General features: G+C 41.2%; 1 protein-coding gene across 2 annotated transcripts in view; it reads left to right on the forward strand.

Moving 5' to 3' along the window:
* med23 (mediator complex subunit 23) overlaps positions 1 to 2,330 on the forward strand; it is a 48,176-nt gene extending 45,846 nt beyond the window's left edge. For both annotated transcript variants that reach the window (XM_008122350.3, XM_008122357.3), the window contains one exon: positions 1,251 to 2,330. In XM_008122350.3, coding sequence (XP_008120557.2) covers positions 1,251 to 1,421 — 171 coding nt within the window. In that variant the 3' untranslated portion in view covers positions 1,422 to 2,330. The remainder of the gene's footprint in view (positions 1 to 1,250) is intronic.
* Positions 2,331 to 16,996: the final 14,666 nt, after the last annotated feature.

The raw sequence follows: 16,996 nt of genomic DNA on the forward strand, positions 1-16,996 counted from the left end.
GTTTTCTGTGCTTAGTTTAAATGCAGAAAAGCAAAACTGCAATGTCTTATCAAACACTGTTAATAGTCCTGGTCTTTATCAATCTATCAGTCTTTATTGTGCAGCCGCAAACCCTTAAAGCACAAGATACTCATCATACAAAGCATGATTTAAAAGCTAACAATATAAAACTGGAATTATATAAATTCAAAAATTGTTTAAAATTTTTAAAATACTACGGTTAGTATTATTGGGTACAATTCAAAGTGGGAGACAAACTCCTGGTAGTACATAGGTGTCCGAATAATAATTTTACAAGTCTTGGCAGGAGAGAATAGGAACTTCGCAACAATTTCTGTTACCTAAATGCTGGTCTTGATTTCTATTATAGAATTAGAATGCTGTATCTTTACCTTTGGAGCCCCCGGTGGCGCAGCGGGTTAAACCGCTGAGCTGCTGAACTTGCTGACCAAAAGGTCGGCAGTTTGAATCTGGGGAAGTGGGGTGAGTTCCTTCTGTTAGCTCCAGCTTCTGCCAGCCTAGTATTTTGAAAACATGAAAAATGTGAGTAGATCAATAGGTACCGCTTGGGTGAGAAGGTAACAGCGCTCCATGCAGTCATGCCGGCCACATGACCTTGGAGGTGACTATGGACAACGCTGCCTCTTCGGCTTAGAAATGGAGATGAGCACCAAACCCCAGAGTCGGACACGACTGGACTTAACATCAGGGGAAACCTTTACCTTTACCTATCTTTACTTTTATTATGCTGTAAATGTAATTCCTGAATCTTCAAAGATTTTTGGGATGAACTTCATTTAAAAAGAGAAAGACACACAACTTTGGATTGAGGGCTTCAAGTAAGTTTGCAGCAGAGATAATTCTATATTAGAAATATCTACAAACAACATTTCACTAGAGCAGGTATGGGCAAACTTCAGCCCTCCAGGTTTTTTGGACTTCAATTCCCACAATTGGAGGGCCGAAGATTGCCCATGGCTGCACTAGAGGGTTCAACTTAGCATTGTCATCTTGGAAGATGCCTGTTATATATGTTCAAAGTAGTAATATCACCTACAGAAAATGGGAAACCAACAGAGAAGATTATATTACTGTATTACATTTCACAGTGAACAAAACACATAATGTCTGCAATACAATTGTGGAAGAAAATAAAATTTAAAAATGGGGGGAGAGAGAGATGTTTGGGATAAACATTGAACTATAATTGTTTTGCTATTTTTTGATTTTTCTCTTGTTTTCAATGAAAGGTTGAGAAAATTATCTGCAATCTGAGGCCTGCTTTGAAGCTTCGCCTGCGTTTCATACATATTAGCAAAATGGACTCGGCTTCTGTCCCTCAGCAGTCCATCAGCACCGTGTCTCCTGCTTCTCAACCTCCTCAGGTCCCAGTGAACATTGCTTTGCCGGTATCCCAATAGAACCCTGTATCCCACCCCTGCCGAGGTCTCCTCCTATCGGCCAAGAGAACCTACTCGTTCTGAATTCTTTTGCGAAAAGAAGAGTATGGGATCATTTCTAATATTTCTTCATAATGCATCTGAAGAAAATATGTGCTGCCCTTTCCAGATCCAAGGAACTCTAAGAACATTTTGGAAGTCAGGGATGTGCACACAACCCATTGTTTTAAACAACCGCACTGTCATTGTTGTCCCATTTTTCTAGCCAAAAGTAACTTGTGTGTGTTTTTAATAGCACAGATATTTTTACACTGGGAATATTTAATTTTTCAAGTTTTTTTCCAACTAAATGACAACAATAGAATGGTGTTATCCATTTATTTAAGAATAAGTTAAGCCATTTAAATTTCATTAACTTAAAGCCAGGTAGCCTTACTAGTTGGACTTTCTGTGAAATGGAGTTGAAGTGCAGGTGGAAAATGATAAATGTGACTTTTGATTCCTTCTTAATCATGGAGCCAGAATTTTGCTGAGCTTTCTGACTTGTACTTTACTTCACCAGCAGTCCTGCTGAAGCCAGAAAAACAAAGTAATAAAGATGTTGTCATCCAAACCAAGGGTGGTAAACAAGCTCTTGTTTCACTCTATTTCTGAAATGTAATTACTTTTAAAATCTGTATATTTATGTGAGTTTTGAGTTATTTTTATTGTCTGCTGGACTTTGAATGTTTAGAATAACTCCACTTTACTTTGGATGTATAAGATACTATTTTTGTTCAAGTTTTATTTTTCTCTTTTGTTTTTTTGTTTTTTTATATATATTTTTGAGGTATGGTTTGGCTGCTAATAAAAATCTTAAGATTTGTAAAATATTGCTCAAATTTGATAGCATTTTGAAAGTGATTAATAAAAATAGCTTTTACAACTGTCTTTAGCCACTTTATCTGATCTTGGTATTCCTCATGTTATGTCACCAGTATTGCTGCACTCATTGCTCCCACGTCATTAACTAATGGCAACAATGTGGTCCTCCCTTATTCAGATTCTTTCATTCCCATGGATCAAAAGGGGGTTCTCCTTCTTTTTGGAACAGTGACATTTAATTAATTAATTACTTAGAGTTTTCATATACTAGTTTTAGAATTTGTACCAGATAGTTCAACTCTGAGCCCAAAAGAAGGCTCCTTTCATCTAAGTTGTAATAATCAAATTTAGCTTAGAGATTGTGCCTGTTGGACCCCATCACCTAAATTCAAGAACAGTCACCATAGTGGTGGGACCCTCCACATGAAGGTCCAAAATGGTATAATTTCCATACCTGAGTTGATTTAGTCTGGTGTCTAAGCATAGACTGGGTTAAGTTCCATTACATCCATTGTTAAGAGAAAACCTATAAAAGACCAGCTTAATTCTGAAACAAATATTGAACAGTGTTCAGAATAGATTATGTTATTCACTTAGAACATTTGGGACCCACCAGGACATGCAAGTCTAAGCTGGAAGTCTGGAAACCAAAAAAGGATTCACAAAGATGTAGCAAATTTTGTATGCGCTAAAATGGCATCATGTATTCTGTTAAAAAGAAGCTTTTGATCATTATGAAAGTCATTAAATCGCAAATTTCCCTAAATAGAGGTCAGAGAGTGATATGGAAATCCAAGGCTTGACAAAGTGTTGCATGTTATAAATGAATGTGTACATATAGTGGCCTGATTTAATCGGTTTTGGATAAACATAAACATACTGGAGTGGCAACAATAGGTGACATAGGCTGGTTCTACACTGCCAAATAATGCAGCTTGAACGACATTGGAATTGCATTATATGGTTTTACAGTTCAAACTGCATCATTTGGTAGTATAGATCCAGCCATATAGCATACAGCTAAATGAACTGCATTACAAAGGAGGGAGAGTGTACAACTTGGTTAGAATACCATTGGCTAGCAGTTAGTTTTTCAGGACTGCACAGCAATGGCCAAGAAAGGCCAAAATCTGCTGGCTCAGAGCAGACTATTCCTCCAGTAGCAAGACAGAAAAGATAATGGATGGAGAGGCTGTAAAGCAGGAGTCCCCAAACTAAGACCTGTGGGCTGGATGTGGCCCTCCAAGATCATTTACCAAGCCCTGCCTTAAACTTTAGACTTAGGGTCACCCTAAGTCTGAAATGACTTGAAGGCATAGAACAACAATCCTAATTGGCTCGACTGTCTCGTCAGCCAAAACCAAGCCCGTGCTTCCCATTAAAATACTGGTAAGTTTATATTGCTTGAAATTGTTCATCATTTTAAATATTGTTCTTTCACATGCACTATGCATAGGAATTCAGTCTTTTTTTTCCCCCAAACTAGTCCAAATACACATACACCCCCACCCAAGCAGCCTGAGAGACCATGAACCGGCCCTCAATTTAAAAAGTTTGAGGGCCCCTTCAGTAAAGGAAGCTTCACGCCCTCTCAATCCATGTTCATTTCCCTCTTGCCAGGACTTCCTATAACAGTCTAAATTACTGTAATGCATAAACAGTAGGCTTGTCCGATCAATGGAAAAAATGTTTCAATTCTCGTTTCTAAAGTAGGGGGTGCCGGCTCTTCGATATAGAAATTATTTCTTAATGTTTCACCCAAAATTTTCGGATATTTCCGAAAATTCGCAATGTTTCTAAAATGGCGGACGCGCATGCGCAATCGCCAAAAAACAGGAAACCGGGGGGGGGACTTTTCTGGGGGTCTCCCGCCCTCATTTCTTGAGCTATTCTCATCAAATTTGGTACAGTGGGAGAACACATTCCACACTCTTTGCTCAACAAATTGCAGAATGTTTCCTGTCTCCTATGATTTTTGGTGAATTTTCATAACTTTTTATAATACACTATTTTTCAATATTTGAAGAAACCTGTTCCTGGTTTGAAAGTCTTATTTCCTGTTCAGTTGGGTTCTTATCACTGTAAAAGTCCCTCTTCTACTTGTGTAGACTTTGGATTAGAAATGCAGCACACGCCAAGCAATGCCTTGGCAGGAGTGCCACTGTCCTTTGGAAACTATAAATTGCCTTTGAACCTTTTGATCAATGGTGCCACTGGCTGACCTTGTGATTGCAAAAATGAAACTCTGGCTGAGGACTTTGGATTAGAAATGCAGCACACGCCAAACAATGCCTTGGCAGGAGTGCCACTGTCCTTTGGAAACTATAAATTGCTGTGGACCCTCTATTGAATCAAATCAATGTCTGACTTTGTGATTGCAGAAATAAAACTCAGCCCAAGGCTTGGGAATAGAAATGGAGCGTGAGGGAAGCAATGCCTTGGCGGGTGCCCCACGTCCTTTGGAAACTATTTCTTCCAATGTACCCTTTAGGTTTGAAAACAATGTGTGTCTTTGTGATTGCTGCAATAACACTCAGCCCGGGGGCTTGGGATTACAAACGGAGCGGGAGGGAAGCAATGCACTTGCAGGAACGCAGACGTCCTTTGGAAACTATTATTTTCAAGTTCCCCCCCCCTTTCAGGATTGCAAAGAAGGGCTGATGTGGTGATTGCTAAATTCCAAAAAAGAAAACAGAAAGGCAAAAGGTCTTCCTCAGGAGTAGATGGAAAGCACCCCAAGCTCAGCACTAGCAGGGACGCAGATGTCCTTTGGGAAAAAAAAGTTTCCTAAAGCCAGCCACAGCAAGGACTCTGCCCCAAGCCCCCAGCCAATTTCCCCCCAAAAAACCACAATATCGAACCAGCAACAACAGAAACACTCTACCCCCAGTCACTTAGCCCTCTCTCCCCCAAGCAAGCAAGCAGCTTCCCAGCGCGCGCGAAACACCCTCTCTCCTCGGTATCCCAACCCAGAATGGCTTGGCTCAGTTGGGGAGGGGATTTTTATAGAGATCCTCCACGTGGACGCAGAGGACACTAGCCCCCACCTTTTTCAGCCATCGTGGAAGTCTCTGATTGGCCAGGGAGCGGTAGCCATGTTAGGCTGCGCTAGGCTCCCATTCATGTTAGGTTACAGAAACAAAAAAAAAATTTAAAAAAAATTTAAAAAAAATATTTTAAAAAATTTGGAAGGAAAAAATTTAATGAAAATTTTAAGAAACAATTAGAGAATGGGCCAACGATGGTTCGAATTACATTGCCAGTTGTGCCTAGGGAAAACGTTTCAATACTCGTTTCAAAAAACGAGAACAATCCGAAATAATTACGAAACGAGAAACATAACGAATATTTGGACAACCCTAATAAACAGCTTTCCAACCTTCACATCTACCACAGCAATTGTGCGGTCAGTCAAAAGAGTCCCTCCCTCTACACCCAGCACAAAAAAAAGCCCAGAATGTTGGTATAAAAATGACAACAGTTTTTCATCCTTCTTACGCAGCTAGGAAGCTAGTGAAACATTTAGTACATTCATAGTTTCTTAACTGCAATTTATTGATTCAATTTATTGTGTTGGCCTTGTTTTTGAAAGAGGTATTCAGCCACTGTTAATAGAACTTATCTTAAATGAACCAGTGTTTTTGTTTCTACATAATTTTTTTATGATAATATATTTCAATATAAAATGTAAGTCTCCAGCTTTTAGCTCCTTCTTGTTATGGTGTCTCACTCGCATTTATTATGCTGCCTGGTAAACAGAGAGTTTTGTTTTACAGCCAAATTCAATCCCATGACTAGTTTGAAAAGAGAGCTGTGGCATGTCACAGAGATTTGTAATGAAGGAATTTGTAATGAATCTCAGTTTCTTCTCCTCCATAAAATTCAGTAGACTCAACCTAAGGATTTAAAAGCATGTTTCCATTATCCTACTTCAGTTCTTCTATCATTGTGACTCTATAAGCCCATGTGGCATGTTTTGAGCTGCCTCATTCTTTGCATATATAAGCAATTGAATCTGTGCCACTGAATGACTTTTAGGTAGGATTGATGTATAGCTGTCAGTAGCTGGAAAGGCTATCAGAGCAATGCTCCCCTGTGTGTCCACCTATCAGGGCTGGCTGGAGATAAATTTTAATGTTAAGCGGGGGTGCTGAAAAGTGCCCCCCCCACTGGCGCCGCCTCCCGCGCCCTGGCCCCACCTCCTGCCCAGCGTGCCCTGGCCCCGCCTCCCACGCAGCGTGGGAGGCGGGGCCAGGGCGAATAGCGCAGGGGCGGGGCCAGAGTTGGCCCCGCCTCCCGCGCTATTTGCCCTCGCCCGTCTAGCCTTTTCTAGCTGGCCAGACTGCAGCGGAGGGACCTCCGCTGCAGTCTGGCCAGCTAGAAAAGGCCAGACGGGCGAGGGGGAGTAGCGTGGGAGGCGGGGCCAACTCTGGCCCGTCTCCCGCGCTATTCACCCTGGCCCCGCCTCCCACGCTGCGTGGGAGGCGAGGCCAGGGCGAATAGCGCGGGGGGCGGGGCACCGCCCTGATGGTGCCCCACCTCGCGCCCAGTGCGCCCTGGCCTTGTGGCAGCTGGCCAGGCAAGCCTTGTGGCCTGGCTGGCCTTACCCAGCCGGCAGCCGGCCGGGCAAGGCCAGCCAGGCCAGGGCGCACTGGGCGGGAGGCGGGGCACCGTCAGGGCGGTGCCCCGCCTCCCGCCCAGCCTGACGGTGCCCCTCCGGACCTGCGCCCGAGGCGGCGGCCTCACGTGGCCTCCATGGTGGGGCCGGCCCTGCCACCTATCAATGTGAATCAGGTCTTTCAGCTTATGCTTACACTAAAAACAAATATAGAAGTACGTTGGGTGCTGGTCGTGCAGAAAGAGCTTTATCCCTGCTCAAGTTAACCTTCCCTGCTTTAAAGTGCATAACAATCCAAAGATTTGACAAGATCCCCACCATCCATTTTAACTCCTGGAGTAACCACATAAACAGACATGCACACAATCTATAGAAGCTCCCCATCTAGGGTGATCCCACCTGCAGGAGTGGCCCTAGGTGTTTTCAGGATGTAAGTCAGCCTAGGGCCGCCCCCCCCCCCCCGAAATTTCACCCCCTCACCCCAAACTTACCGGCGGCGGCAGTGGGTGGTGGCGGCGGCCATAGGGTCGCTCTCCGTGGAACAAGGAAGTATTTTTTATTCTCGTGAGATTTCCGTGAGATCTTGCAGAAATCTCGCGAGATTTTGCAAGAATACAAAATACTTCCTTGTTCTGCAGCAAGTGACCCAATGGTTGTCGCTGCCGCCGCTTTGAGTGTGCCCAGGAAGGGCTGCGCCCGAGCGGCAGCTTCAGGGGCCTCAATGAAGAACCGGGCCTGCCCATCTGCCAGTTCCACCTCTTAATGAAAGCCCTGCCCAGTAAGTGAATATCCTTGTATGGACGCATATGAGACGTAGCAAGGTTTTCCTTCTTGGTTTCCCACTCACACTGAGGCAGAAAGGAAATTTGTATACAGTTGTAAGCTAGAGCTTACAAATGTCATAAAACATTTGTAAGCTCTAGCAGATTGCACCTCAGTCTTCTCCACACATTTTAATGGGTTCTGAGTGGAATACACTCCATATAGCCATATAAATCAAAGCTCTCTAGTATAATTACACCATGTCTACATGTTAAATTACTTTTTAAAATGAGTATATTGGCACTGCATGCTGTGAATCTGTTAACAATAATGGAAACTGTAATGTTAGTTAATATATCTTCAGATCATTTTAAAAACAGCTTCAAAATAGAAAATAGGAAATTATTTTGTCCCAGTAGGATATATGAATCTTGAAGAAGGTTCAAAGAATCCAGTGTTTATTCCGATGTCCTCCCATTGGGTAAGGGCTATAGCCAAGGGAGGGGGAGGGGTTAGGGGTTCAACCCCCCACCCCCCAAATTTCAGGTTTTTTAAAAAACTGATTTACTCATGAATTTTAACTGATTAACCAAATCCCCATGAGTGTCCACTGACGTTTATCTGTCTTGAGTGTCCACTGAAGTTTATTGATTGAGCCTGGTGTGACGCCTCAGGGCATAATGGCTACGGGGTCATGACTTGAGGGTCTCTGAGACACTACACCTGGTTTCTAAATTATTTTGCATTATGGGACTACTCTTCATGATTCGCTAAAAAGATTTCACACACACCTCTCCCCATTTTTTTCTGGCTATGGCTGTGCATTGGGTCACGCCAGCAGCCCTTACATGAGATATCCAGAAGGGACATTTCAGCTGATTTTCAGGATCCCCCTTTGTTTGGGTGAGTATTTGGGGGTGGAGGGAACCACTTGTTTTGTGGTGTTTCTGAATCACTTTGGAGGGTTTTGGAAAGAATCATATTTATATATATATATATATATATATATATATATATATATATATATATATATGGAGAGGATTTGGGAGAGGGGTTCAAATCCTGCAATAAAGTGAGGCTTCATCTATACTGCCATACAATGCAGTTTCAGGATGTAGTTAAACTGCATTCTGAAACTGCATAAGGCAGTGTAGGTGTGGCCAGAGATCCGCCTATATTTAAGCACAAAGGTATGTAGTATTCATGAAGGCTACTGCAACTACCAAACTCTGAAAGACACACCAAAGCTTAAGTTTGAGCATTGAAGAGTCTGCTCTCTAAATAAGAATTAAGAGAGATGGTTGGAATGGTTTACATCTGTAACATATATAGCATCTTAGGGCCCTTCCAGGCAGGCCCTATATCCCAGGAACTGATTCAGGTGTTCTGTTTATTCCAGATTATCTTCACTGCAGACTCATATAATCCAGTTTAAAGCAGAAAACCTGGGATCAGATCGTGGAATACAGGGCCCATCTGTAAGGGCCCGTACTTGCATTTAAAACTTAGTGGAATAGCTGGTTTTTAAAAAAAGATTCTGCTGTTTTCTTTGCAAGTCATGAAGTACGTATTAAAATAAAACCTTCTCAGCCCTGCTGCAAAAAGTAACTCAGGCTGAAAAACAGACACAATTTTGGGTGAATTGCAACCATTATGTGGACATAATTTGAGGGTTTCAGAACCCTCTTTTGAACCTGTACCTTAAATCCCACTTATTTAATGCTCAGTTTGCAAATTATAGTTTAGCTTAATTTAAAAGAAACAACCTCAGATTGTTCAGACCTTACCACAAACAATCTGAGGCAACTTGGGCCTGGTCTGCAAGGAGCATACTCCCAACATTTGAGGAGCCAACTCCTAACATTTTTCAAAGAAGTTAATCTTAATAAATTCAACAACCTCAACTGCTGCCTCAGAGTTGTATTGTTCATACTTGTAACAAAATGAAAGTCTGCTAATGATGAGAGCATTAACCTTCATAGGTCAGAAATGGCTGGGACCATAGCGTACCTTATTATTTAGCAGCTTCTCTAGAGGTGACCTTCTTATTTCCAAAATACTTATGGGGAGCTTGAATTCTATATCCCCTGTCATAGGGCATAGTTACAAATATGTGAAGGGCCAGATATCAGTCATCTCCATTACTCTGGCTATATAGTAGTGAATTGATGACAAGATCTCTTGCCTATTGAATGGTATAAGTCAATTTTATTCCAAGCATTCAGCATATGTGCCTATTCTGTTACTCAAAGTGTAGGGCCCTACTCCAGTACCAACCCATGTGCCATTGGGTAGAGAAAAAAATATATATAACCAAATGGGTACAAAAGATGGTACTGGTCCTTGGCATATTTTTTTTAAAAGCCCCTCATCTTAGATAGTTTGAGAGGCACATCTTACTATTATTACAGAATTTTGACTAATTCTTGTGCTGACATCATAACTTGATTCCCTACTACGAGGTAGATTGATTACCCAGAATGTCAGTGAGCCGCAAAGCATTGTATGTAAAGAGACTTGGCACAAGCTCTATTTCTTTTTAATTTGTGATGGCTCATTCACATTTGCATGTTTACACGATATATGGTTGTTGTCACATTACAAATGTGTTTACGCACCAGCTGTCCATAGAAATGAAGCACTTCATTTGCTTGGCAGTAAAAGTTGTGATTTGTTTGGTTGTAGAACATTATATGCCTTAATCACAATACTGCCCCCTGTTCTGGAAGATCCCACTGTGTATGATAACAATACATTTAATTTGCTTCTCTTGACCACTGATTATTCTTTTCCCTACAGAAAAGTCAAAGTCACAGCTAAATCCTGAAACCACGGAAACAGAACAAAGTTTATCATCACTTGGAACAAAACATTTACCTTCAGGCTAGATCATGAATGACAACCTGAGATCAGCCCTTGTCAGAACAGAACAGCTGTTCTACTAACAGGTGACATCTGTGTGTTCTATAAACAACAGATAAATCAGTATTTATCATCTTCCTTTCATGATGACAGACTCAAAAGTTACACATGTAGAAAGTCACATGTAGAAAGTGGAAAATGGAATTAGGATTTCCAACCTTACTGTATGGGTTACATTGGTTATTTCCAAAATGAAAGATAAGAAAAACCTTTCTACTTCTGGATAATGAAGTCAAAGTCTCTGTATTTGAAAGGAACCTGGCTATCTTCATGAAACCATCATAGTCAATTTAACTTCTTTTGTGTCCTGATCACCTTAGGTTCTGGCCATCAAAAAACCCCCAAAAAAACTGAGAAGGAGCCTTGCAGTTTCGTCAACCAGGATGGGCTGAACTTTGACCTCTTATCAACCACAATTTCATTTTTACGATCATGTTGAACACTATCGGATAACCCAGATTTGAGAATTGTGAGATAATCTTTTTTATAGCAGAAATGGACAGAATGTGGAATTTATATATTAGATCAAATGCCAGATCAAGAATTTCTAACACTTGTAATATTGCAGACTATATATAAATCTTTAACTCATTATGAATAGATCTAAAATTAGAACATCTTTGGTGACCATGTATAGGCCATCAGCAGTAAGTGCTTAACTATTCATAATGTGTCAGTCATACTAACCCCATTCTTGGAGAAAGTGAAATCAATAAGGGCAGAAAGTATGTTGCTGTTTGAACAAACATTTTCTACATTATGTTTGTTTTTTAAAATCTCATGCTGCCTTGGATTCTGCTAAAGGAGCAAGGTGGAATATAAATTAAATACATATGTATAGATAGATACGTAAGTTGCCTAGCGAAATAATTCTAAAACAAATTAGGAAACACATGTGAAAGTTTATACCTAAAAGTTGATTATTATTGAATACCAGATGACATAGAATATTTTTTTTAAAAAAACACTCATAGCAATAATGAACAGGAAGAAATCCTTGAAAATGTCATAAGCAACATATTTTATTTGTTCCTTTCACAATCAGACATTGTCTAACACAGAAGTGCCCCAAAGTATGAAAAGAGGATTCAATAACGAACTGTCTAGAGCATTATTGTTTGAACTATATAAAAGCCAAAGGCAAAAACTTAATAATAAAATGCCATGCCTAGAAATAATTAAAGGTTGGCTGCGATCTGCTGCCCAGTATCCATATCGTAATGTTATTTGCTTCAGGTATGATAATCTATTTTGAACGATTTTGTTTCACACGCTGTATTTATGAGTAGGTACATCAGTTTGTATAAAGTGCAAACCAAATTATGAGAAACAGTAAATTAAATCCAGGCTTACTTTGAACTAACGTAATGTGATGCCTCATGGGCCTTGTAGTCCTGTTCCTAGTACTATCCTGGCAGATGAAGATGAAAACATGGGGTTTTCGCCGGTTCAACAAGAGCTGGAGTCCTTTCACCTGCCGGATGTTGATGTTTGTCCTCAAGACTTCAGTAAACCAGACCTTGGGCATTCCTCGCCTCCGTTTCCCAGGAAGGAATCTTACGCTAGAGACAGAGGAGTCAGAGAAGCAAATCGGAGGAGTTTACGGATCGCTGCCAAACAACAGGCTGATTAGGCCTGCTTCCCTTGGGAAATTCTAAGGAGTCTTGCATCTGGACAGAGTTGGGTTTCGCTTCTTGTTCTCTAGGGAAAGAGATTTGTTGGCGGGAAAACGAGACCCAATATAGGTGTTTGACGCGGGAGATTCTTTGCGGAGTCAACAGATCAGCTTCAGGAGTGAGATCGTGTGTGGACTTCGTAACCCCAGTTCCTTGCTTCCCGGATCAAGCATTCAAGCCTTTGCCTCGCCCTGCTTTTAACCACGGACCTCGTTCCAGGATTTCACCGGTTGCCTTGTATTTTGGTCACGGACCTTGTTAAAGAACCAAGTTAAATCCAGCCTTGTTCTAGCCTTGTTGTCAAGCTACCTTGGACTCTAAAGACTCTGACATTTCCCCACACTATTGCTTGGCAAAAGTGTGTGTTTCGGTATTGGATTAAGAACTTTGAACTCTAATATCATTTATTGGACAATACATTTTTGGACTATATTTGACCTCATTTGAAAGGTCTGCTTCTGAACTATATTCTTCACTTGTTTTTATTGCCTTTATATATTTCCTTAATAAAGATATTAGATAGAGATTGGCCTCCGTGTAAGGTTATTGGTGCCCAGCAGCCAGGGGTCTGACACGTAAGTCACATCGACTTCAGTTTGTCTGCTCAAAGGTATGATTTAAATACAAGTTTAGACCAAGCTCATTATGTTTAATGCCAAAATTGATACAGCTAGAGATAGTTGTAAGACCCCCAGAATACAAATTAAGGCAAAAGGGTGTAATTTTGGAACACATTATGGCATGACGTAGCATAATGATTAGGATGTCATAAATTGTGCTTCCATTTAAATGTCTCTAAAATGTAGGTAATGGGTATGCAGGGGGAAATGATTCATTTGCAAGCATTTAAAATCATTTACTAAAAACAATTTAAATCTAGTTGGAGGCATACTGTCTTTAGAAGAGCTGACATTACTAGAAAATACTACCACCACCACCCCCATTCTCTGGATTTAAACAGGTTTTTGGGTCGAGGCTATTAGTGTTTTCTTGTTGTCCTTAATGTCTTAGTCTTGTTCTTAATTTTATGAAGCCTTCTTTGGCAGAGCCCTGACCTAGAAAAATTACTTTTTTATAAGTCTTTCATTTATGTATTTCAGTATTTGTGAAATACAACATTGAGAAATTAACATCTTATGCCACTTGTTGCTCTGCTGATTACTCTTCCATTATTATCTGTAACTCTTTTGAGGCAGAAGAAATGTGAGGACGGATGAGAGAACATCACATAACTTTATAAATCTTTATTTCTAACAACTCTGTGAAGCCCAAAATGCCTTTGAAAGTATCTAAAAACTGTCACTCATTAGAGAAATCTACATATATTTTTGACACATGGATAAGGGAAGCCTTGGATATAGAATCTGTGGATAAGGTGGTAATACTGTAGCTGAAATCTGTAGTCTCCCAAAAGGCTGAAACTTTCCTGAGCTTGCTAGAGCCTGGTGGGAAATGCTAATTAAAGTAATTTTCAGCCAAATGACGAAGATCCCCACCAGGCAAGCAGTTAGAGATTTTATTCACTCTATAGAATGGATGCTACATACACCAATAAGGTGCTAAAAATGCAAGCATAAACACAGAGTCAAAAACAGGCTTCTTATACAGTAATTCCCCATTCACTTGCACTGCCCCATTCAAACTTCCCTCCCTTGCTCTGGATAGATCCAGGCCCCAAAAGCCAGCCAGTGTGTATTGGCGGAGGGGCTTGCTCTGCCCGCACGTTGATTGACTGGGGCTCTGGTGGTGAGGTGAAGGATTCCCTCCCAGTTGGTTGCCAGTGGCCTGAGGCGGCCAATCCGCAGGTGGAGGCATCTCTGGGGGCCAAGAGGATCCTTGACATCTGCATCCTTTTGGGTGTTTGGAATGGAATTCCTAACACAATGGATGTGACAAGGGATGAAGTGAGGTTGCCCAAGTCCAAGAATCTGGCACAATGAGTTTTAATTGTCCAGTCCTTGTTCCCAGACAATAAACAAAGATTTGAGTCTCTGTTGTGAGACAGGGCACTCCTGATGTCTGTGGTGAAATCACCATTGTTGGCATTTACATGTGTAGGGCTGGCCATTGTCCCATAGATTAGGGTGTTAGAAGGAGTTCTTGGAATGTTGTTCCGACCCTGGGGGTTGAAAGGGTCAAACTGCGGTGGAGGGGTTGGTGGTGCTCAGCTCCGCTGTCTGACCCTCTGCACCCCTGCTAACCTAAACCCATTTCTGATGTGCTATATTCCAAGATGGGTCAAATCAGATGACTGGAGCCCTGGTATATGTGTGGTGAGACGGGTGATAAGATTTGGGTGTTGTAGCTGGTGTGTGAGTGTTAGGAGGACCATCGAGCTGTCTGCCCATGTCCTTTAGAAAACCACAGATCCCATCCCTGAGGTTTTTTATTTTGAGGGTAGGGGCATGGATTTTCAACAATAGTATAACTAGATTGCTCGTAGTCCATGGCTTCCAAGCTCTAGAGCACTGTGAGGTGTGTAACCACCACAAATAAGCTCTAATGCCTGTTTCATTCTTATTCAAAAAGCAGCAGTCTTATGATACATCTTTAGTATTAAACTATGGGCCTCATCACAAAGGTCAGGAGAAGTGTTGAGGAGAAAAGAGAGGGGCAGCGAGGCAAATCTATAGCCCTGCACACAGCTTCATCTCAGTGACACTATCCCCATCACACAGGTAAGAGTCACCTTCTGTGAAGGATCCGTGCTGGCTCTATTGGAGCCAGCACAACACGGGAAGCCTCTGGTGATGCTTTCAACCTGGTTGGGGGTGGGGCCTCCACCCGAAGTTACATGATGTCATGTGATGGCTGGTAAGGGGCCACATCCAGAAGACAGGGTGAGTGTGATGAAGTCATATATGACAGAGTGACTAAGGACCCATCACACTTACCTTTTTTAATGTCCTAGGACACTAAAGGGACAGTCCAGCAACAGGTGGGCATGTTGCTCATTACACAACGTTGCTGGATTTCCTGTTGAAGCCCCGCCCCCAACTGGAGTGGAAGCATTGTAGGACGCTTCTCTCCTAACACGGAAAGTCTCCTTGTGATGGTGAAGTGGCACCAACACCAGGGAGGAGAGTGTCCATGTCATAAGGTCATAACAGTATATACATGATGCAGTATATACTCAGAAGTATGTATCATTACACCACAGTAGAGTGAATTACAGCTGGCTGACTGCAATAGACACAAGGGGGCAGCAGAACAGCAAAACCAGCCATATTACCAGCCATAAACGATCTTGTTCACTTAATTACTTTTAATGCTCCTTAGAAATTAAATGAACAAGATAGAACACTGAGTTTGTTGTATCAGATATGCTGTATCAGTAATTTTAAACTTTAACAAAATTATTACAGTAGGCTTTTAGTATCTTTTAGGGTTTAGGTCCAATACTTCCACCTCACTGTGCATACCAAAATTTGTGAATGCTCAAGTTCTGTTATATACCATAGTGTAGTAAAAGAGAGTCCGTGATAATAATAATAAAAAAAAGACAAAGTCATTGTTTGCATTTGGGGATTTTTAAAGAAACATTTTAAATCCAGGGATGATTGAATCCGTGGATAGTTGAATCCATTGATCTGGGGGAGGGGGCAATTGTACTCTGAATGTCACACAACCTGTAAAAGCTGGGGCATTTGGGTTAAATGCTTGGAATTATGATATCTGAGATGCAAATATTTTGGACACTCAACAGATGTGAGACACATTGTCATAATCCTCTTGCAATTGTCAGCTTTCACATTTTGGACATGCACCCGTAGGTACACAAAAAGCTCCATAGCAGAGCCCTGTGATTGTTATAAAGGGTGCAGGAAATGAGAAAAATGTCTCCTGCCATTAATGCCTCAAGAGGAAAATTTCCTGCTTATTTATAATGTTGCTGCTACAGATCAACTAGATTAGCTGCTCTGAAAAGGACCAAGGAAAACAAAGCTGAACTAAGACTATTCGTATCAGTATTATCTGTGTGAATGTGTGTGTTGTATGTATGTGTGTGTGTGTGTGTGTGTGTATAATTACTCCCCATCTCTTATCTCTTTTCCTGTCTATGACTACCAGAATGAAAATTGGAGATACCTCCAAGGATACATAAAAGGGAGAATTTCAGCAAATGTTGCTTGTCACACTACCAAGTAACAAGCACACCACTTCTATACAACAATTAAAGTGATAGGAGGGGTTTCCAGCTTTCTGGCAACCCTACTCCTTCTTCATGCAACAAAGAGATAGAAATTGTAGTAAAACGGTTGCCTTATTTTAGACTACAATAGAGTCTCACTTATCCAACATAAACAGGCTGGCAGAACGTTGGATAAACAAAAATGTTGGATAATAAGGAGTAGTTAAGGAAAAACTTATTAAACATCAAATTACGTTATGGTTTTACAAATTAAGCATCAAAACATAATGTTTTACAACAAATTGACAGAAAAAGCAGTTCAATATATAGTAACGTTATGTAGTAATTACTGTATTTACGAATTTAGCACCAAAATATCTGAATGTATTGAAAACATTGACTACATTGCTAAAAAAGCCAACGGGATTCTGGCCTGCATAAATAGGGGTATAGCATCTAGATCGAGGGAAGTCATGCTCCCCCTCTATTCTGCCTTGGTCAGACCACACCTGGAATACTGTGTCCAATTCTGGACACCACAATTGAAGGGAGATGCTGACAAGCTGGAAAGCATCCAGAGGAGGGCAACTAAAATGATTAAGGGTCTGGAGAACAAGCCCTA

This window comes from Anolis carolinensis, chromosome 1 (assembly GCF_035594765.1).
Source record: "Anolis carolinensis isolate JA03-04 chromosome 1, rAnoCar3.1.pri, whole genome shotgun sequence".
Classification (NCBI taxonomy): Eukaryota; Metazoa; Chordata; class Lepidosauria; order Squamata; family Dactyloidae; genus Anolis; species Anolis carolinensis.